Raw genomic sequence first — 24,543 nt, 5'->3', positions numbered from 1 at the left:
AGTGTTGGAACCAGGATACAAACTTTTAAATCTATATCCTTCCCATGAAACTGTATTGCTGTGGGAAATGTTCAAATAGTGACTCAGAAAAAAAACAAGAGTTGGGCAAAATTGACAGAGTAGCTGGTCCTCTTGTCACATTTTTCTGCTTTTAGAAAAGAGAAGTTAGTTATACAGAGTATATGATGGTCTTTCTTGTATAGACAATTGAAGTCCTTGCTTTTGCTGAGGAACAGAATAGAAGGTATGAGAGAAGAGAGTGTGATAAAAGACAGGGAAATATTTCACGTAGGAATAAACCTTTCAGTTATGTGTTGCCAGTCTGTACAGCTGACAGCTTTGACAAGTTGCCCTGGCCATAATGGCCAAGAGAAGAAATTAATTGGACTGGGGCTGCTGCTTGGACAGTAGGAACCAACCTTTGCTCACTAACATTTGACCATAAATTTATTGCTGATTCTTTTATTTGATGTTGAAGAATGTGATTATGTACACAGTTTCTTTTCTTTCTCTGTTTTCCTTCTAGTGTCACACTGTGCTAGAATAGGCTTAGTCATTCAGGATGCTTTTTTCTTTGCTATCTATTATCGTTATAAGAGCTTATTAGTTTATGGATATTGGAAGAATAATTTTCCCACTTAGATATAAATCTTTCTGATTAAGAGCACTATTAGACCAAGTTACCATTGGACTTTCTCAGTTTTAAATCAATAACACTTTTGTCTAAACTCAGTCAAGAAAAAATTTCTAAGTGAACTTCTGCCATTTGAAATTTTAAATTAGTAAATTGCCTAACTAGGGATTATCACTTTATGTTAAATTTAAGTGCTCAAAATATTTGTGTTGCAAGATCACAATCTCAAAGAAATCTATTTTCTGGACCCCTTCTTTGTGATGTAATTTCCCAATTCAAGTTCAGTCACTGATTCTCTGATATCTTGTTCTCCCTGTATTCATGAAATTCCCTCTTCCATTTTTTTCTGCTATTGTCCTTAACAATTATCCCTAACATGCCCTGACCAGGTTGTCTCAACTTCTTCATTTGAAGTTCTATATAGTCTCAAGGTCAAACTATATGCCACTTTATCCACAAACCTGTATTCCCTCCCTAAATATCTTTTCCCAAAGTGATTTCTCCCTCCTTTGAATTTATCTATTTTTATGACAGTTTTATGTGACAGTTTTGTTTTATAGTTGTTTATCTCCATGTCATCTTTCCCCCTTTAAATAGTCAGAAAATTATCTCCTTCATGGTAGAGATCATTTAACATTCATATTTGTATTCTCTATAGTTTCCTGCATGTAATAGGTGATTAATATACATTTGCTGAATGAATGAATGAGTTCAACAAACTTATATTAAATATTGGGCAGCTAGGCAGTGCAACGGTTGGAGCACCAGGTCTAAAGTCAGAATGACCTGAATTCAAATTTGGTCTCAGATACTTCCTAGCTGTGTAAACCTGGGCAAGTGATTTAACTCTGTTTGCCTCAGTTCCTCAACTTGTAAAATCACCTGAAGAAGAAAATTGCAAATCACTCCAGTATCTTTGCCAAGAAAATCCCAATTGTGGTCATGAAGAGTTGGATTGATTGAAAATTGATTCAAAAATCAAGCCATTCTCCAATTAATAAATGGTCAAAGGATATGAACAGACAATTCTCAGACGAAGAAATTAAAACTATTTAATTTTTTTAATTTATTTTTTCTTTCTTTCTTTCTTCCTTTTTTAAATTTTTTAATAACTTTTTATTGACAGAACCCATGCCAGGGTAATTTTTTTTACAACATTATCCCTTGCATTCACTTCTGTTCTGATTTTTCCCCTCCCCCTCTCCCCTAGATGGCAAGCAGTCCTATATATGTTAAATATGTTGCAGTGTATCCTAGATACAATATGAAATTAAAACTATTTATAGACCTGTGAAAATATGCTCCAAATCATTATTGATCAGAGAAATGCAAATTAAGACAACTCTGAGATACCACTACACACCTGTCAGATTGGCTAGAATGACAGGGAAAGATAACGCAGAATGTTGGAGGGGATGTGGGAAAACAGGGACACTGATACATAGTTGGTGGAATTGTGAACACATCCAGCCATTCTGGAGAGCAATTTGGAACTATGCTCAAAAAGTTATCAAACTGTGTATACCCTTTGATCCAGCAGTGTTTCTACTGGGCTTATACCCCAAAGAGATACTAAAGAAGGGAAAGGGACCTGTATGTGCCAAAATGTTTGTGGCAGCCCTGTTTGTAGTGGCCAGAAACTGGAAACTGAGTGGATGCCCATCAATTGGAGAATGGCTGGGTAAATTGTGGTATATGAACATTATGGAATATTATTGTTCTGTAAGAAATGACCAGCAGGATGAATACAGAAAAGACTGGCAAGACTTACATGAACTGATGCTAAGTGAAATGAGCAGAACCAGGAGATCATTATATACCTCAACAACGATACTGTTTGAGGGTGTATTTTGATGGAAGTGGATCTCTTCAATAAAAAGAGCTAATTCAGTTTCAATTGATCAAGGATGGACAGAAGCAACTACACCCAAAGGAAGAACACTGGGAAATGAATATAAACTGCTTGCATTTTTGTTTTTCTTCCCGTGTTATTTGTACCTTCTGAATCCAATTCTCCCTGTGCAACAAGAGAACTGTTCGGTTCTACACACATATATTGTATCTAGGATATACTGTAACCTATTCAACATGTAAAGGACTGCTTGCCATCTGAGGGAAGGGGTGGAGGGAAGAAGGGGGAAAATCGGAACAGAAGTGAGTGCAAGGGATAATGCTATAAAAAATTACCCTGGCATGGGCTAAAAATAAATAAGTAAATAAATAGATAGATAAAATTAAAAAAAAAAAAAGAAAATTGATTCAACAACAAAAATGCAAAAAGGTACTGTCCTAATATTAGAGTGAGAATGTAATGTGAGAAGAGAACAGTCCTTGTCTTCAAGAAACTTGAAATTTACTGAAGTGGTAAAAACAGATACATAAATAGAGTTCCTTGGTCTTTACTGAATGATAAGTTAAGGAGATTTGTATTTTCAGATTTCTTTTGGAAATAGTTGGATATACTAGATCAAACTGTGGTGATTGTTTTGCATAGTTTAAATCAGATCAACAAATTAGAGACCACATTATCAGCAGGACTAAATGACATATCCTTGAAATTTTATAATTCCCAGAATGAAAAAGGATTAAAGTGTGACTATTGGCCAAAATATAAAACTTCTTGTTAGCCATGTGCCAGTGAGAATGGCAAATTATGTATGATAGAGATTACGAGAAAGACCATGGAAGTTATAGTCCATTATATCAGGCAGGTTTGTAGAATATATAGTAAAGGGTTGAATCTTTGAAAACACATATTTTTAGGAGAAAGACAACATGATTTCTACAATGGGAAATTATATTTAAACAATTTTTTTCTTGGAAAAGGTATATAAACATGTATGAGGAGTGTGTTTCTGAAGATATGGGAAGAAATAAAAAATAGAAGTAGATAATAATCTATGAATATGATGAAGAAAAAGAAAAAGGCTTTTGAATTTTGGGATTAAGAAGTCATTTTGACCATAGAGAGAGTAGTTTCAGTGAAGTGATGATAGCAAATGATTGTTGGCAAGAAATTGATGGAGAGAGTAGGTAATAAAGAAGCAGTGGTCTCAGATGTAGATATCTTTTAAAAATATTTCATTGATTCTTTTAAAAAATATTGCTGTCATTACTTACACACATTTTCTCTCTCTTGCTCTTTTTCTCTCCATTCTAATACAGAGATACGAAAGAAAATAAATATATACACTGACAATACATATGAGTCATTTCACACCCCATAGTCTGCCACTTCTATGCTGAAAGGAGCCAATCAGTCAACAAGTTTACTGAAGGCTTTTACTCTGTTTCAGGCATTGTTTTTATTGCTTGGAATCTCTTATCTCTCATCTTAGAGATGCTCTCAGCTCAGCTCAAGTACTACCTCCTTCAAAAAGCTTTTTTTCTGTTTCCTCACTTGTTAGTGATATGGTTAGGGACCCAAATGATGTGGTTAGTGGCAGTACAGAGAGTTGAGCTGTGAGAATCCCCTTCTGGTCAGCGTAGGTTCAACGTGAAAGAATTCATGAACCCAAAAAGTTTGACTGGCAAAAGGGAAGTTTTATATTGGCACTGAGAAGTCAGTCCTGGAAGAGAGATAAAGGCCCTAGCAGAGAAATCCTGGCAGAAAGATAAACAGAGGTGTTGACACTGAGAAGAGAATGTCTTTACAGCGGGCAGGAGTCCTGACAGGCACCTATGCCAAAGAGAGAGAGAGGTTCCTTGGCAATGGGTGGTCCTGCTTTGGGCCTCTGCAAATTATGAGTTTAATATTACCTTTTTTATAAGAGATCAATTGAATGAGATCACTGCCTCCAGACCTAGATTTCCAGTAGAATGAGACTACTTAAGTTCAGGCTAAGTAGGAGTGGTCCTGAACTAATTTTCAGCTCACTGGAGGGTGCTGCTAGTCCCATCAAGATAACAGAATAAAGCCACTTTATCTTGATTTCCTGAGGCTAGCCTCTCCCCAAGAGTTTCTCAAGAGTTCAAGTAGAGTTTCAGGAATTCATACCCATGGCTTCTCCCCCAAAGTCAGAGGACAGTTTCAGGGTTCCTCTCATCATTAGTACTCTCATTTCTCTGCCAAATCTCTGTATACTTATTTTGTTTATAATCCACATTTATTCACCTTTGAACATGTTGTTTTCCTTTAGTGTAATATAAGTTTTTTTTTTTTTTTGTAATATAAGTTTTTGAGGGTAGAGACTGTCTTCCTTTTTTATATTGTATTTGTATTGTATTTGTATCCCCAGAGCCTGACATATAAAGAGTTTAATAATGATTTGTGTATTGATTTCTCATCAATCCTCAGAAGTGGATATTGATTTAGGCAACTTTTTCAAGAAGTTTACTAATAAATAAGAAAGGAGAAGAGAAAGGTCAAAGAAAGGATTTCTTTAATAGTTTTGAAGACCTGAGGGATTTGTAGGAGCCATTGTAGAGAGAGAAATTGAAATATAAATAAAGTCATAAATGAACAAATAGAGAAGACCAGAAGAAACCTTGGATACACTATGTGTTGAAAATTGTGCTGCAGTGTAAATAGTTCTAAATATATGTTTGGTTTTGTGGTTGACTGGAGTTTGATACACAATAGTTTTTTTTTTTTTTAAAGGTGAAAATACTATGCTTTTATCCATATTTAGTCTCTATAGTTCTCTGAATGCAATTGGTATTTTCATCCCAAGTTTATTGGAATTGTCTTGGATAACTGCATAGTGCACAATAGTTTTGAACTAATTAACACATCAAAGGAAGTTGATGACTATTGCAACAAGGTCCTGAAGGAGGTAAGAGAGCTGTGGGATCAAGAATATAGGTTAGAAATCTACTCCATTTTGTTAATGGTAATGATGATAAATTTTGAAGATTAAATATCCCTTAAAACAAGAGATGTCATTGAGGAATGTTGATACTCTAATGGTTTAGAAGCAGTAGCAATGGAGAATAACGACTATGTTCATTCTTCTTTCTGACCAAAGACACAAATAGACAATACATTTCCTAGGTCAAGTTGAATTGGAGTTGGGGAAGATGCTTATACAAGATATGGGAAGACTTCAGAATACTCTCTGAGTCATTGCATTCCCGCATTATTGCTGACCTTGAGTGTCTCATGTGAAAGATCTGCAGGCCCTGTAGCAACACAAAATAGACATACTCAGAAAGGAGTGATTTGTGATCCAGAGAACTGTGGTATACTATTTCTTGTGGCATAACAATAACTCCTGATCCTTGACCTCTTTAATACCTAAAAAACTGAAGAAAAAATAGTAGATTGAGTAGGGTACTGAAGTAGAGGAAGACAATTTCCAGGAGCGGGCAGATGACATTAAGATGCCCTTGGGGATAATGGCTCAGGACCAGTTAGGGCCAAAGGAGTAGAGGTAATCACTTTGTCGTTTCTTTATCATTGCTTAAGGGAGTAAGGACATGGCTTGTGTAAATGATTGTAGAGGCAAGAGGGCAGGTTGAGTTTGGTTGAATCATAAATTTTAGTGCCAATTTAGTGCAAACTCCTTTAAAAATCCTATTTTGTATAATTCTTGTGTATGTATTTGTATAAATCTTCCATAGAGAATCTACCCAATATATCCTCTTTTTCTAATTTTATATATATATATATCCTGGTGTTCCATGCTATATAAAATGACCAGGAGAATATTGGTCATAAAAATAGGCATTTGCTACAGCAAGTAGACAGGACCTTTGAAAGTATATTCCCATTATCCACATGTGATCCTAGCTTCATTTCCTCTTTATTCATTCTTGCCCAATTTATTGTTTGTTATAGCATGTTTTCTAAATAGATATTTATATGTATACATATATACACATACACATATATACTTACATGCCCACAAGTGCATACACAGCAACAAGCATGCACATACATGTATATGTGTATTGTGTGTGTATATGTATATACATATATACACACATATTTTATATATGTATGTATCCACAGGTATGCATGCCACAAACACAGAGCTAAGTAGTACAGTTATTAGAGTACTATACCTTAAGCCAGGAAGATTTAAATTCAAATGCAGCTTCAGGACACAACTAGTTATATAATCCTGGACAAGTCACTTAACTGCTCTCTATTTTAGTTTCCTCATCTGCAAAATGGTGATGATAATAGCATCTACCTCCCAGAGTTGCAAGGAGGACAAAATGAAATAATATTTGGTTTTGGTTTTTTTTTGTAATTTTATTTTATTTATTTTTTCCTTACTAGCTTTTTTTTTCCTAATTACATGTAAAGATTGTTTTCTTATTTCTTCTTTTTTAATAGTAACTTTTTATTTTTCAAAATACAGGCAAAGATGATTTTCAACGTTGATCTTTGTAAAATCTTGTGTTCCAGATTTTTCTTTTCCCCCCATTTCCTCCTTCCCCTAAACAGCAAATAATACAATATAGGTTAAATATATGCAGTTCTTCTAAAACATATTTCCAGATTTGTCACACTACACAAGAAAAATCAGCTCAAAAGGAGGAAAAATGAGAAAAAAAAACAAGCAAGCAAACAACAACAAAAAGGGTAAAATACTATGTTGTGCTCCACATTCACTCCCCATGTTCTCTCTCTGGATGCAGATGTTTCTCTCCATCACAAGTCTATTGAAATTGGCTAAATCACCTCATTGTTGAAAAGAGCCAACTTCATCACAGTTGATCATCACATAATAAGTAATGGTTTATGAATGTAATGAAATATCATTATTCTATAAGAAATGATGAGCAGGCTGATTTCAGAAAAGGCTGAAAAGACTTACATGGACTGATGCTGAGTGAAGTAATCAGAACTAAGAGAACACTGTATACAGTAACAGCAAGATTGTATGATGATCAACTATGATAGACTTAGCCTCTCTTAGCAATATAATGATCCAGGACAGTTCCAATAGACCTGGGATAAAAAAATGCCATCCGCATCCAGAAAGAAAATTGTAGAGACTGAATGCGGATTGACACATACTACTTTCACCTTTATTTTTGTTTGCTTTTTCTTTCTTGTGGTTTTCTCTTTTGTTTTGATTTTTGTTTAAAATGATTGCTCATAATAACTTAAATTAGATTGCTTGCTGGAGATTGCTTAGGAAGGAAGGAAAGAAAAAGGAGGGAGAAAAAAATTGGAGCTCAAAATCTTACAGAAATAAATGTTGAAAACTCTTTATGATCATAAAAAAGAGAAAAGGACCCACATATGCAAAAATGTTTGTAGCAGTGCTTTTTGTAGTGGCAAGGAACTGGAAAATGAATGGATGTCCATCAGTTGGAGAATGGGTGAATAAGTTATGGTATATGAATGAAAGATAATTAGGAGGATTAGAATAGAGGCTAGTAGGGCAACGACTCCGCCTAGTTTGTTAGGAATTGATCGGAGGATTGCGTATGCAAATAGGAAGTACCATTCTGGTTTGATGTGAGGAGGGGTATTTAGTGGGTTGGCTGGTGAAAAGTTGTCTGGGTCTCTGAGCAAGTCTGGTGAGAATAAGGCTAAAAGGAAGAGTACAAGGAGTAATAGGATTAGGCCTAGGGCATCCTTGATGGTGTAGTATGGAATATTATTATTCTATAAGAAATTATCAGCAGGATGATTTCAGAAAGGCCTGGAGAGACTTATGTGAACTGATGCTAAGTGAAGTAACTAGAACCAAGAGAATGTTGTATACAACAACAAGATGATCACAACTAATCTGTTCACTCTCAATTTGCAGGAAACTCCCTCCTTTTTCTTTTTGGAGGTGCTCAGCTCAGACCCAGGAGCTCTAATTGTTCTTATCTTTGTCTCTCCTTTAGGTACATTATATCCTGCAAGAGGTAGTGATGGGTGGTATGGTGCTGGAAACAAACATGAATGAAATTGTCGCTCAGATTGAAGCTCAAAACAAATTGGAGAAATCAGAGGTGAGTATATCCCTAGGACTCCATTCCCATGGAGTTGAATATAATTTTGTTAGAGGACAGCCAGCAGAAAGGATATGTAGATTTGTTATTTCACTTTGCCTTCCTACTACTGTCCTTTTCTTCTTCCATGCGGATGGGCAAGGTATGGTAGGAAAAGCGCCAGAAGAAGGAGGTGCCCTGGATTGAAGAAGTCTTGTTTCACTCAAATCATTGAATCTCAGAGTTGAAAAGAAATTCACAGTCTGTCCAGTTCAATCTGTACTTGAATAATTCCTTTTACATCGCAGCCCTGATTGTGGTCATCCAGTGTCTGCTTAAAAATGTCCAGTTGTGGAGCATGCTAGTAGGCCTATTTCTTTAGGCGATGCATACCATTTGGGAATGGTTTGAATTGTTCTTTTTTTCTCCCCTTTGTCAAATCTGTCTCTGCAGCTTCCTTCTCTCATGCTTAATTCTGTGCTATGAGCTTAAGTACAAACTCTTCTCCATGATAGCCCTTCATATGCTTGAAGAGAATCATGTGCCCCTAAAATGTCCTCTTCTTTACCCTTTGAGAGTATGGTGTGGAGTCTTCTCTGCCTCCTGGTGATGTTCAGGGTTTGCAGGGACCTTCCTAAGATGTGGTACACAGAATTAAACATGATACTTCCAAGGTTGTCTGATAGATTCAGATGGGACTATTGTCTCTCTTCTTCTCCATTATTCCTCTTTTAAAGCAACCTAAAATTGCATTAGTTTTGTATTGCTATTGAGCTTACAATTCAACAGAACCCTTAGATTTTTTTCATTGAAATCATTTCATCACATTTTGCATATCTTAGACTGGTAAAGTTGTTTCTGAGCCAAGTTTAGGATTTTATGTATTATCTCTATTATATAAGATTTTTTAAAATGTAAACTATTTTTCTAACCATGAAATTTATATATATATAATTTATACGTATATATGTACATATAAATTTATACATATATATACACACATATATGTACATAAATATGTATACACAAAAGACTTCTTTTTATATATCTTTCTATAGTCACCCCCAAAAGACTTGTTTTTTATATATCTTCTTATAGTCTTCTTTCTTCTCCTCTGGGTATTTGCAAAGACAGAGGAGGTTATTGGAAGGAGAAGTGTCATCTTTCCAACAGTCCTCAAGGTTTTTCCTTTTTAAGGGGATTTAAATCCTGGGACAGATCCTGAGGAGAGACAGAAAGTTACTTTGACTAAAGGCAGAGATTTGGAGGTCAGTCCTTTGTGCTTTGCATTTTTTAATCAAGTGAAATCTATTGTGTAATGTTAGTCTGGGTACTTGCATGGATATTTACCCATTAAGACAAGATACCTTTTCTGTAAAGAACCAGCCACCAGCCCAATTCTGATGTCAGGGAAATCCTGGATAGATGCATAAATTAAATAGAAATTTTAGTGAGAAACTCCCAATTTGAAAATTATCCTTGTAAGCCCAAAACTTTATTTCTGGGCTATGTATTATACACACACACACACACACACACACACACACACACACACATATATATAACCTAATGAACTATTCAAATCAGTAATAAAAGTATTTCACAGCACAGTCATGGACAGATTATTGTGGTACCCCACCAGAGATCTCCATCCACATTAGCAGCAGTCCATTTTCAACTATCCTTTGAATCCAGTCATTCAGCTACTATCAGACACACTTAATTGTTATCTAGCTTGCATCTGTTTTGTCCAGAAAAAATGTGAGACTATCAAATATTATGCTAAAATTATTTTCCTAATGAACCCATAATAGCCTTGTTGAAAAAGAAAATGAGGTTAATTTTATATGGCCTGTTCTTGGTGAAACCATAGTGACTCTTACCATTCATCACTTTCCTATTTAAATTTGCAGATTTTCCTTTTGATACATCATTATGTTATCAATATGATTTTTCAGATTTGGGTACTACTTTCACAGATGCAGATTGTAATCCCCTCTCCCAATTAAATAGACCATTTTCAAGAGTCTCTCTGGCTGAAAAATGAATCCCCTTGCAGCCAAATTGCTAATTTATCTCTATAAATGTAGCAGGGTTGATGATGATCATATTATAAAGCAAATAAAAAAGTTTATAAATCAAAACAGTTTGATACTAAGAAGTAACATCAATGCAGTCCATCACTGGGACTGGACTGTAATCTAAGTCTTTTCAGCCTGGTAGTTCTTGCTATGCCTTATTGGTATAATTCTCAAGAACCCAGTTTTTATCTGTACCATAAGATATCACAGTAATTAATATCATGGTACAGAGTTTTGCCAGGAATTGAAGTCAGGCTCATGGCTTATCATTGGAAGGACTGTCTTTTTCTCTTCTTTGGAAATTTAACTTTAAATTGCTCCTCTCAGTTCTGTAGCACCTCTTCTGCTCTCCGTGATATATCAAAGGTCACTGAAAACAGCTCAGCAGTCACAGCTATCATGTCTTGTAATGGTTGCATGTGAGCAGACAGATGTCAGAGGGAATAACTCTGGCCCTGACTCAGAGGTAGTAGATTCATGTCTTTTTTGTGACACTACCTGTATCTTCATAGGCAAGTCACTTGCCCTCTTAGGTCTTCCCATGTAAAAAATGGGGTTGAAGTAGGTGGTCTCTGAGGCCCCTTTCAATATTGATAGAGCAGTTGGTAAGTCCTTATAGTAATGTATGCCAGGCTCTGGGCAAAGTGTGGAGATTTAAATACAGGCTTCCATTCTATTGGGGGAGCACAACACAAAAAAAGGGCCCTAGAAAGTGAAGGGGTTGGAGAGGTGAGGGTGAAATGGGAAGTGAGGAGGAAGCCTGGAGGCTGACATTTCTCCAGGGTAGCAAAGTGGCAGGCAAAGAATCTGAAGAGAGAATTTAGGCAGGAACTCTAGGTCGTTGAACAATTTTTGTTCTTTTATTTATTGAAAGCAGCTCAGAGCTTACTCTTTTTTTTCCACACTCTCCTTAGATAAATCATAACTCTCAGTTAAACATTGTTGAGGGGATTCTTCCTAGTCTGAAGATCATTTTTCTTGCTAGAGAAAAATAAAAGCAAAATTAAATTCGAATAGTTTTTCTTTCTCTGTAGAAGCTATTATCTCATTCTCCCCATTTTCCCAGCAGCCATCTTCCTTTTAAACTTTTTTTTCTTCTCTCTCTCTCTCTGTGTTCAGTTATTTTTCAGTTGTGTCTGACTCTTTGTCAGAGTGGTTTGCTGTTTCTTTTTCTGCTCATTTGTCAATTGAGGACATAAAGGAAAACAGGGTCAAGTAATTTCCCCAGAGTCACATAGCTAGTCCGTGTCTGGGTCCATATTTGAATTCAGAAAGATGAATTTTCATGGCTCCAGGCCTAGCGCTATGTTAGCTGTGCTACCTAGCTGCCTTCTCTTGCCTTTTAACATAGCTTTAAAAAAAGAAAGAAAACTGTAATCATTAATATTTATCTCCATCAGATTTCAAATTATATTATAAAGCAAATAAAAAAGTTTATAAATCAAAACAGTTTGATTCTAAGAAATGGAATAGTGGATCAGTGGAATAGATTAGACACACAATATACAGAAATAAATGAGCATATTCATTCAGTGTTTGATAAACCCAAAGATCAAGCTTTTGTGGCAAGAACTCAAACTATTTGACAAAAAACTGCTAGGAAAGCTGGAAAGCATTCTGAAAGAAATAAGGCAGATCAACATTTCACATTATGAGATGTTGTTAAAATGAGTACATGATTTAGGCTTACAGGATGATATAAGCAATTTAGGGCACATGAAAAGTTTTACTTGTCAGATCTTTGGATAAAGAAAGAATTATGACCAAATAAGAGATAGAGAGGCTCATGGGAAGTAAACTGGATAATTTTGATTACATGAAATTAAAAAGGTTTTGCACAAACAAAACTAATGCAGCCAAAATTAGAAGAAAAGAAATTGGCAAGGAATTAGAAATTGAGGGTTTGCTCATCAATTGAAAAATGACTAAACAAGTTGTGGTACATGATTGTGGTGAAATACTATTGTGTTATAAGAAATGATGAAGGAGATGATTTTAAGAAAAACCTGGGAAGACATGAACTAATGCAAAGTCAAGTGAGCAGAACCAAGAGAACACTGTACATAATAAAAGCAATAATGTTAGGATGATCAGCTGTGAAATATTTAGCTACTGTGATCAAGACAATGATCCATGACAAAGGACTCATGATGAAAAATGCCATCTACTACAAGAGAAAGAACTGAGGAACTGGTTAAAGCATATTTATATTGCTTTTTCTTTTTTCTTTGGCAACATGTAGAACACATAGCTAATATGGAAATGTGTTTTACATGATTTGTAAATTTGTAAATTGTAAAGTATTGCATTACTTGCCTTTTCAGAGGGTTGGAGGATTAGGGGAAGAGAATGGAACTCAAAAAAGTGAATGCCTCACAAATAAATAAATAGTGGGAGAGGAGATTACGCCTCAAGATAAATAAAAAAATCAATAGTTTCAACCTTACCCTCTGCTCATTTTGAAAAAGCTTTAATGCCCTGGTTCTTTTAGAACATTGCTATTCTTTTTCTTATTGAATATAAAATCCTTGAGAGCTCAGATAATCCTGTGTGTGTGTGTGTGTGTGTATGGGTCCCCAGCACCTGGTACTCTGCCTGAAATAGAGGAAATGCTTAATAAATGCTTGTTAATTGGTTACTTTTATATTCATTTTCATTTATTAGCTTTTGCTTCTATTCATCTGTATTTTAGTAATCTATAATATTAAGTTATCTCTTCATTCATGTCAGTCTCTTTAGATAATTTCCTTTTTCTTCCTTATTAAGACTATATGTTATATAAATTTCAGAATTTAATTCTTAGAATATTTTCTCTCTCTTTGGCTTTCCCTGTAGAATTTTTGGCCTTAGGAGCCTGTTCTCTGAAGTCACCTTTACAGTATATCTAGGGTACTTGTCAGACCCATCTTCCCTCTTTTTTTTTTTTTTTTTACCATAAATTCTAATATGAAATGATAATTTCCTGTCAAGGTTCTTAGTTCACTCAGTTCATTAATATTTTTCAGAATCAGGTCCAGAATAGCAATTCTTATTTTTTGAAGAATGAAATTCTCACTAAAGCAAGACAGAAAATTTTCAGATGCTTTGTTTTTTGAAACAGAGTTCTAGCAGTTAGGTGGATTTCAGCAATCCTCCATTACTGTTATATCCTGTGTCCATGCCAGATTTATGATCTGTTTTGCAAACTCTTTGTCTATTTCCTCTTGTCTAAGTGATCCTATCATAGTATAGCTCCTTTTCTTGTTAAAGTATCATTCTTGCTAACATTATTTCCTTTTCTAATTCCTGGATTTCCTTGCATGAACATGTTTATAATTTCTAGTGTCACTCTGCCTCTTTTATGTGTTCTGTTCTTTTTAATTTCATTTATCTGTCTTATCCCATTAATTCTCAGTTATTCAGCACTGAAAGGCCCAAATTTGCCCCCTTCATTAAAGTGGCTAGTTAATTTTGTTTATTAGCCATACATTGTATGAGTTTATGTAGACATCTGGGGCAATGTCCTAGTTTTGTGAGAAAGATTTATTTCCAAAGTCACTTAGCTTCCCTGAGCCTCAGTCTCCTAATTTATGAAATGGATAGCTTATGTTATGTTCCTCATGAAGATTTTATAAGACTTTATGGGGTATAATGTATACAAAGCACTCTTTAATCATAAAACACTATATAGTAACTTCAGTAAGCTACTTATTTGTTGTTCAATTGTTTATACATATCCATGTGTCTTCATGATCATGTGGACTCATAGCACACAAGTTTTCTTGGCAAAGATACTGGAATAGTTTGCTATTTCCTTCTCCACTGGATTAAGACAAACTGGGTTAAGTTTTTGAGGTCAGATTTGAACTCAGGTTTTCCTGCTCCAGGCCCATTGAGTTATCTAGCTGCTTCTTAAGCTACTTATGCCAATGGCCAAACCTACACACTAAAAGGATAGGAATGAAATTGGAAATAGCATGCTTTGTATACTTATAGTATGGGTGGGAAAGCCAATGGGTATGTTTAAGGAAAGCGCCAACCCCGACTATTGGTGTTTTATCCATGCTTTGGTTCCTTGTGTCACTATTCCAAGCCACAGGGCTTCTGGAGGAGTCCTCCATCAGCTTCTCAGACGCTGGTGAAATTTTCTGGTTTGCCTATCTTCTGTCTCTTAACAGAAATTAGAGTTAACTTAGACTTAAAACAGATGCATGGATGAATGGACAAGTATTTATTCAGTGGTAACTACAATTGTTGTCCTAAGTGCTGAGGACAAAAATGAAAAAGAAATGGAATTCCTGGTCTCCAGAAGCCCCAACACACGTAGTAGGCTTCAGCTAGAGATCCAATGAGAGGTTCAGTGCCCATTGGGGTGCAGTGACAAGGCAGGTGGTAGTGCCTCTCTTTAGTTTTTGAGCCATATTCACTGAAAAAACCATAATTCTTTCTGATTTTGAGGTAATTTATAGTGCTCAGGAGTTGGGTGGGGAGAACATTTCTGGGTTATTAGTAGCTAAAGCTCTCAAAAGGGCAGAAAACCATTGACATCTTCATAGTAGGGACAGGGAGCAGGACAGATTATCTGGAAAACACTTGGACTTATCTGACCTTCAGTAGTAGCTGGCATTGCTTCTTTTAGGATGGTTGGATTTTTTCCACTGGGCTCGCACCCCTGAGTAGTGGTTGTGGATTAGATTAGACTGGAAGCAGGACTGGTGGTTTGAAGGGACCTATTTTTTTATTTCTGGAGCTGTTGAGCAGTGTCTTGGATTGCTTCCACTGGGGACTAAAGGAAGAGGTGGTCAGGATTAGGGCAGTGGTTTGACCTGTTTGGTACATACTGTCTCCTGCCTGGGTGGTTGATTGCTTCAGCTGACTTGCTAAATGGCATTGAGAAATCAGGATTGCTTCTTTTTCAGAAATACAAAATTTCTTGAAGAAACTAGATTTGGGTTAATGATTTTCCCCTACTATCTCTGAGGCAATTGGAGTTAGTTAAGTGACTTGCCCAGGGTCACATAACAAAAATATTAAGTGTCTGGGACTGGATTTGAACTCATATCCTCCTGACTTCAGGGTTGTTGCTCTATCCACTGTAGCATCTAGCTGCCCCTGGGTTAATGTTAATGTTTGAAACTAAAATAATAAATTTCCTTTCAAATTTTCCTAGTATCCTGAAACAATTAAATTACTCTATTTTGGCTGAGCTACAAGAAATTCCCTTTTCCACAAAGCCTGGAAGTTTATGATGTGGAAGTCTTTCTAGATTACTACCATAGTGGCAGTGGTTTCTTTAGGAGTATTAGTTAGCCTGATGCTAGAAATAGCAAATGAAATCAGGATCAAGGGATTTTCTAGCTGATGGAAATCAGACTTGCTGAGTGAGGATAGGCTCTATGTTCATATACAGGAAATGGATAGTTAGAAAAAGGAGATCTTGGGAAACATCTTTGACAACTTCTTTCCTTGTCCTCCTGATCTCCGCTTTCCTCCTCTCCTATGTCTATTGTAGATGATGGTGAATGTTTGGCCACCAGCTGTCTTCATCTGCTTTTCATTACAAGTCCTGCCAGTTATATTGCACTTTGGGGCTCTCCAACTTCACATGCGTGTCATTGGTTCTCACATTATAACCACGTGAAGTTTCAAAAGCCAACTCTTTCCCATTTCTTGCAATCTCGTTGGCAAATGACTGAAAATAAAGCAATAGTTTCATTTCCCTTCCAAAAAAGGTTTTTCTGTGACTTAGTTTTCTGTGAAAGTCTAGTTGCTAAGATATCTGACCTAGAAGAAAATATGTAATCTTTCTCCTAATGTAATAACATATCTGTCTGGCCTTAAGGCCTGGAGAAACCAAATCAAATAAAATGCAGAATTTACTGTCCTAAACAGAGCTTTGAGACTATTATATGAAGAATTGCTTGTTATACTTGAAGGATGAGATAGAGAAAATCATAAGTGGGAAGTACCATGGTGCTATGGGAAGAGTTTTGGATTTGAAATCAAAGATTGGAGTTTGAATTCTGACTACCACTCAATACTTCTGTGATTTCAGCCAATTCAGTTAGACTCTTTTGGCCTCAGTTTCATCATCAATCCTTAGCTCTGCAATTTGTTTAGCATTGACCAAAAACATTTGTTTGTCTTCTTTTTTTTGGCATTAAACAGGCACTCAAGAACCTATGATGATATAATCCATTTGACTCATGTTTGTATCTCTTCTCTCCCACTAGGGTGGCCTTTCAGCAGCCCCTGCTCGAGCTGTGTCTGCAGTGAAGAACATTAATCTCCCTGAGATTCCTCGGAACATCAATATTGGGGATATCAACATCAAAGTTCCCAACCTCTCTCAATTTGTCTGAGGACTGAAAGAGCATTAGATGGATCAAGCAGAACTGAATCTCTTTAAAAGTCCAAGGCCAGACTGATCATGGATCTGAGCAAAATTTGAGCCTTTTAGAAGCATTAAGACCTATGATGTGATCTCTTTTTGTTTGGTCAAATTTATGGATGAGGGATTAGGAAAAAGTCAGTGTCATTATATCACAATCTCTGTGCACATATCCACATGAAGGTCTTCATTGCCTATAGGTACAACATTCATATAAGGGATGCATATCCTTCCTAAGTAAGTCAGCTAGCATTCTCAAATCTCCTGCCCCATTTTCTTCTGCATGCTGAATCTCTTAAGGGTGGTGGTTGTGGTTTGAGTTAGTCCCTCCAGATTCTGGTGGGGCAAATGTCTAAAGCTCATTATTCTCAGTGCCACAAAATTCTTGTGGTTATTATACCTTTCTGCTAGGTGCCAAGGATTGGCTCTTTAGATTCAGATTCAGGAAAGCTGGCTTTCCTCTGAAGTCTATCAGGAAATGGTAGGGTGGGGAAACTAATTTTCATAGTTTCACAGATTTCTGAATCACCTGTTGGCTGGATTAAGGTATGGCCAATATTCTTCTGTCTAACCATGTCTTTTTATAGTAAATAACATTTTCCTTCCAAGAAAATATCTTCTTATTTGACAAGAATCCAAGATCTGTTTTTTTGTGTTTTATGAAAAGTATATGGTCAGAAACATGACAGCAGCTTATCCATTGTTCATGGCTTATCCCTGGATTGACAGTGGATTTACAACCACCCAACTTCTCAACAGATGACAAATCTAATAAGCTCCCTGCTTTCGGAATGGTCTTAGCTAAAGGAGTACTTTGGGGGCAGGGAGCCTTACTTTATGCTAATGTGAAATGATATTTGGTTTGTTTTAGGTTTATAGTTCTCTTGTGGTCTTTTGTGAAGTCTTCCTTGGTTAACCTTCACTTGGGAGTTCAGGGCTGAATGTTGCTTCTACCTCTTCTATATCATAAAATCATTGCACTTCCATATATAAGAATAGATCAGGGATCAGGTAGAATTAAAGGAGCTATGTATTTGTGGCAGGGATCAGAGTGAGGAGTGGTGGTGTTCAAGGACTATGGTGAGGAGTATCAGAGTGTCAGCTGAGTCCTGGGTTGAGAATAACCTATTAATGAGTTTAAAGAGGCCCTTCCTGAGTTTCAGGATAGGGTGTGTCCCTTTCCTTCCTGGTAATAAATAATCCTCCATAACTAGTATATCTCTTTTTTTTATGATAAATTTACAGCTAAACTGTCCATAGTAATATCCAAATTCAAATTCTATCCCTCCCAATTGCCTTTTCACTGGACCTGCTCAGATCCTGTAACCGAGTTATTTCAACAGCACACTCTCTTACCTGTATAGTCAAACACATCCTTTTGTCTTGTAATAAATCTTAATTTAAGAGGAACTTCTGTTTTGTATAAAACTTTGCATGCTCTTCTATTCCCCTCCAGGGGAGGGTGTGGGGAACAGAGCTATCATTTTGATTCTTAAGCTTCCTGGGAAGGTAAGTTTACTTGACTCATAGGACCATGATTGAAGAATATTTTTGTCCATATTTGAATTGTGCAACTCATGACACTTGGTCTTTTCACCTTACCACATTTTTCTTTGAAAGAAAATCACTGTCGTTTTGCATTGACTTTTCCTAAGCCCTCCCCAAAACTCTCCCTAGTAATAAGTAGATATAATTATGTATAACAGATCTACACATTGCCTGTGTATAAAAAATGTGGGCTTCCTTCCACCTTAACTTCAAACCTAAAAACAATTTAGGCTTCTATATAGCAGGTTATCCCTGAAATAACCTTAGATTTAGTCTTCCTCAGAGGACAAATTGAAGTTAACAGAGATATTTGCTTTATTGGGTACTGTTAACATATAGAATTAGGACTGAAAAGATCTTTAGATGTCATCTGATTCAATTTCCTCTTTTCCAAAACCGAGGCTCCCAAGAATAAATAAATATAATAATATTATTTATATTAATTTAATTAATTATTATTATAATTTATAAATTAAAATAAAATGTTTTATAAATATAATAAAATTGAAGATTTGTACCCAGCTTCTTTATTGGGACATCTGATATTAAATTGGGACATCAGAATAAATATCTTCCAGCCTCTGATCCCATTCCAAAAGTTATAGATTCTTTCCCTTCTGCCCTCTTTGTCTTTCCCCCCAAGTGTTTCTTAATTCCCAGTAAACTTACGTTAACTAAACTTAAACCTTAGGTAAAAAACTTCTGTCAAAGTCCTGATTACTAGTGAAATGATTATTTAACTGAAACCAGATAGCAAAGAACTTTCAAGGTACTTTTGTATAGTTATAACAGATGATAAAAATTCTAAAAACATTGATAGTGATGTGGGAAAGATTTGTTTCTAGATTCCCATCCCCTCCTAGTGAATGTAATTACCCTTTGACTCACAAATCCTGGTCCCTTTGAATTCCAGTAGAAGATCGGGACCTGCCCCAGCCCCCACCCGGATCTGAGCCAACTTTGGGGCTATACCCAAAAGCCCCTCAAGCTAAATCTCCTATTATAAAAGGGCCATGCTGGGAACCCCTCTTTGCAGAGATTCCAAACATGCTAGCCATGTGAGGACCCTCTGTCCACTGGACCCTCTGTCCGGTGCTCTCCTTATTTCTATCTTCACCTATCTCCTTACTTCCAAACCCAATAATAAACCCCTTTTATCAATCTAGCTCTCAGGCTAATAAATGCTTTTATTGGGGACTAGCGCCAGTACTAGACCTCATTTATCGCTGTATCCTTGCGCCGAATCCAAAGGGGTTGCAGGGGATCTTTGCTTGACTCCCTGTACCCCAAACCTGCCACTAGAGGTCAACTAAACCCTAATCTCATTTAGGTACCCCAAATCTAGACCTCAACAATAGGGCATCTAGGTAGGGTGCTGGGCCTTAAGACAGAAAGACTCAATCATTTTTGTGAATTCAAATCTGGCTTCAGACTCTCTACCTCGGTTTCTTTTTCTGTAAAATTAGCTAGAGGAATAAAAGGGAAATCACTAATATCTTTGCCAAGAAAACTCTAAATAGGATTACATATTCAAGAGATGAAAGTGATTGAACAACAGACTTTTTTGGTACCTTTCTATTATCCCCTTCATACCAAGTATTTTGTTTCTACTTAGAAATATTTGTTTTTTTCATCTCTTTCCATTCTCACTGCTCATTAATCTTGTAGAGAGCCTTATTACCTCACACTGGTATTATGGTCAACCAGCATTTATTAAGCACTTAATATATGCTGAATTATGGGAATACAAATATAAGCAAAAAAAAATTTAGTTCCTTCCTTCAAGGAGCTTACATTCTAATTAGGAAAGACAATATATAAGGAAATTGGAGGGAGTATGAGGTCATGGTGGTAAAGTCTAGAGAGTCAAAAGCGGGGTTAGGAAAGGAATGAAGGTTAGTTCACATGGGCTCATTCTCCAAAATAGAGGTTCTGGGAGGAAAGGAAGCCACAGCGGAGTGAGGGAACTTGTAATAGTTTCCTAACTAGCTTCTCTGTGTCTTAGTTTGTCTCACTCCCAGTCCATTCTGCATTCTGCTATGAGACTAATTCCTGCTTATTCCCACCCCCCATTCCCTAACATCCCATCCTACACATAAGAGAAATTTCATATTCATTCTTTGTAGTGCTATCCCATTGCCTTCAAAATAAAGTTTGGATTGGAGACTACCTTTCAAGGACTACCACAGTCTTGCCTCAACCTACTTAATCTCTCATAACTCAGAATAGAGTGAAGTTCTCACTCATTGAACATTCCGGTGATTGTGCTTCTTCAAAACCTAAAATACCTTTTTCATTTTTCCAAATCCAAATCCAAATTGCAAATCCTCATCTCTGTGGAGTTTTCAACAATGGGAGCATACCCATTTCTTCTTCACCCAACTTCTATAGCATTTATTGCTAGCAACTCATTTTGCCTTGACTTTCCTACTTTGCTTCCTTTTTTACCTTTGATGCCCTTCTAAGGGAGACCTTTCCCCACTCTCTTCCCATGCTCAAGTTTTCTTTTCTGTTTACTTATTGGTCTACCTGTTTTTACATATGATGCTCTACCTACTCAAATTTTTTTGTATTTATATACATATTTCTCCCCAGAATAAATGAAAACTGAGGACAGGACTGTTATATTTGTATTTCCTTGTATTTCCAACAGACTGGCTGAGTGACTGGCACATTTTTATTTCTAGTAAGTATGCCTTGTTCCTTCAACTAGACATTGAACTAAACTTTCTGAAGGTAAGAATCATTGCTTGTAAGATATTATAATACTTCAAAGGATCCTCCCTTTAAGCAGATTATATAAATTCTCAGTCCTTTAGAAGATGGTCTTTGTAAAACACTGTTGTTGAAGTTACTGGGTACAGTTGGACTCTTCCCCATATCATGCTACCAAAATGTTGAGGTTTGGCCACCAGATGATGTGGTACAGGCTGTTACCCAAAAGTATATTGGGGTTACAGACCAGTGTTACGAATTGTCTCAAAAGAATTTATAGGTTTAGACATCTTCCAAAATAAGGGGCAAAGATTTTTTTTTTTATGCTGCTAGGAGCAAGCTAAATCCTTAAGGAATCACTTTAACCCCAGTGTGTGTGTGTATTTGTGGGGAGGCGGGGGGGAGAGAAGGCGGGTAGACTCATTCTAAAAAGGAGTTAATGGGGATCTACAATATGAGCAGATTTTTTTATAGAGTAAATATAACCTTGGTGATTTGACATCATAACTTGACTTTCTAAATGGATACAGTAACTGTGGGGTTAGGATGGTTTTGTCAATTGAAGGTATTTGGTTAAGAATTCTACCAGGTACCTCCACCTGAGATGGAGTTGTAATAAAGTTTACTTACTTAAAAGCCTAATTAAAATCAAAAGGGTCCATTTATAATCCTATCAGTGCTCCTTCTGCTTGCCTCAGGGAGTAGCTAGGCTTCCAGATTGTATATAATAATTCAAATTTTCTCTGCTAATGCCCCCAAGCTATCTAGGACCTCATCATTGTGGTTGGTTGGTGGTCAGCCTCCTGGAAATGTGCATCTCTAATCTTAGCTAATGTTCCACTAATAAAGACTTTGAGAAGCCAAGATCACCTCCATGCCATGATGAGACACTTAGATATTTCTAGAGGAACAATAATGACCATAACTCCTATTTTTACAGTAATAACATTCTTCACATTCATCTGTTCTGATGCTGTGGAGGGGAACCTAAATTTTTCAGGGTCATATCAACAAACTGTCACGTCCTGCCTATTAAGCTGGAAATACTGGAGTCATCTGATAGATGGATCATAGGACTGACTTGTCCATTATCTGAGATCTCACCTACTAAATTTGGAAAATCTCTTCACTAAGTTAACACTTCTTGAGATAAAGTCAAGAAAGAGTCTACATAGGAATTTCCCAAACAGGCAAGATCACATATCTCTGAAGAACTGAAATTTATTATCATTATTGTTGTTCTAAGGTCTTAGAATAGGGCTGAGTCTGTAGTAGACACCCTGCAAATGCCTGATGAACTCGACTTCTTATAATATAAATTTCTTCTAGAATAGTTGCAAAAGAGAATTAGAAAAGCAAGACCCAGGTCTGCTAACATCAAGCACAAACAATGGCCCTCTTTGACTGGTCATTTATTTGCCTGCCATGGAGGACTCCAAGTCAGTGTGCTCTGTTCAAGTCAATTCCATTCAAGTCAATAAATATTTATTCAGTATCTATTGTGTATAAGACAAAAGTACCCAGTATAATGAAAGATATGCTAGATAAACAAGACCGGACTTTGGGTTGAAGAATCTGAAGTCTTTTAAGGGCTGCAAATAATGATAATGTAAATCAGATTGAGAGCGGGCAATAATCATGTTTACCCAGTGGAGAAAGATAACATTGAGGGCATCCCAATTGGCAGCTTATGAGTCACAGACTTAACTCTTCACTGTTGTACACACACACAATACACATCCAATACCATTCAGTTGCCAAGTCTTTTGATTCTATGTCCTCAACATTCCCTTATCTATCTCCTTCTCTTTACTTTGTTTAGGCTCTCATCATTCCTTACCTGGACTGTTTGTTTTATTTTGGGTTTTTTTGGCAAGGCAATTGGGATTAAATGACTTGTCCTGCTAGTAAAAATTAAGTTTAAGTAAATATTAAGTCTGAGGTTAGATTTGAACACAGGTCCTTCTGATTCCAAGGCTGCACCATCTACTTGCCTCTGCCTGGACTAGTTCAAAAGCTTACAAATTGATCTCTCTACAGCATGTCTCTCCTCTCTAATCCATGCTCCACATAGCTACAAAAAAGGTCAGAAAGGATGAGGACTGAGAAAAGGCCATTGAATTTAGCAAAATCCAATGTGACTAAAAATAAAGTTTCAAAATAAAGAGCCCATTGTTATCTTTATAAAGAACAATTTTGATTGAATGGGAGTGATAAGATTCCATTCAGGATCCAAATCTTCTGGTTCCAAGTTCAGAATTCTTTCACTTCCACTAAGACAGAGGTAATGAGAGTCTGAGTTGGTGTGGTGGCAATAGAAAGAAGGGATAGATGGGAGAAATATTTTGAAATAAAAATAGCAGTCCTTAATGAAAGGTTCTGTATGAAAGCAGAAAGACAAAAGGCATCAGTCTACCATTAAGGAAAGAAGTTTTTCCTTTGGACTGAATTCCTAGTTCTGACACTTATTTCCATCCTAACCCTCTTGGAGCACCAAGGACTCTGTGAAACTATGGGAATGTACTGAACAAATTGTAGCAATAATTTCAAGGAAGAAACATCTTTAGAGGATCACTTTAGCGACCCTAGGGACCTGAGACTAAAGGAGCTGCTATGAGTTTTATTTTATTATTAAATACTAGTTTATTTTTTTCTGCTTCCCCTTTTGTCCCCTCCCTCAAGATTATTTTATTTTGCTTATTTTTTTATTTAGTTTTTCAGTACCAAAGTGCTGAGAGGGACTTAAGGAGACTTGCAGAGGCCAAAAGCCTTTCTGTTTGGGGCTAGTTAAATCTTAATGGTTGGCTGGGAATCTTGGAGGCAGAACCAGATTCCAGGGGTGGAAGGTTATCTCAATGCAGGAAACCAGAGTCGCAGCCTTTGCTCTGAGGTACTTGACTGGGTAAATACTTGAGTTTTTTTAATTTTAGGGTTGTATTTTTTTTTTTTAAACTCTATTGCCTTTGCTATCTCTAAAGACCTGGGGCAAATGATTTGGTGACCACATTCTTGAGCTGCCAGACAAAATGAAAGGGATGCATATTAAGTGGACAAGAAAAGAGTTAAAATTAATATTAATTGGCTTTAGTCTTAAGGAATTGCAAAACCTTTAAAATCTTTTATTAGTATAATTAGCACTATTAGTGAACTATCTTTGTGGCATTTTGCTTAACAGAATTTTCTGAATAATTCCTATTTGGGCTAGATTAGATGTATGTATAATGTGAGCTATGTAATATACTAATTTGGGCCCTTGGGACAGAGAGAAGACACCTTTGATTCTTAAAAGAGATTTTGTTTTCTTTCAGGAATCC

At 36.3% G+C, this 24,543-nt stretch overlaps 1 protein-coding gene across 1 annotated transcript in view; it reads left to right on the top strand.

Annotated features, from left to right (window-relative positions):
- Nucleotides 1-18,376, top strand: part of AP3S2 (adaptor related protein complex 3 subunit sigma 2) — a 45,598-nt gene extending 27,222 nt beyond the window's left edge. The window contains exons 5-6 of the mRNA XM_051981113.1: nucleotides 8,429-8,536; nucleotides 16,809-18,376. Of these exons, the coding sequence (XP_051837073.1) occupies nucleotides 8,429-8,536; nucleotides 16,809-16,937 (237 nt within the window). The 3' untranslated portion in view covers nucleotides 16,938-18,376. The remainder of the gene's footprint in view (nucleotides 1-8,428; nucleotides 8,537-16,808) is intronic.
- Nucleotides 18,377-24,543: the final 6,167 nt, after the last annotated feature.

The sequence above is a fragment of the Antechinus flavipes genome, chromosome 2 (genome assembly GCF_016432865.1).
Source record: "Antechinus flavipes isolate AdamAnt ecotype Samford, QLD, Australia chromosome 2, AdamAnt_v2, whole genome shotgun sequence".
In the NCBI taxonomy this organism is placed as follows: domain Eukaryota; kingdom Metazoa; phylum Chordata; class Mammalia; order Dasyuromorphia; family Dasyuridae; genus Antechinus; species Antechinus flavipes.
The sequence above is the reverse complement of the archived record's forward strand: the minus strand, read 5'-3'. Positions and strand labels throughout refer to the sequence as shown.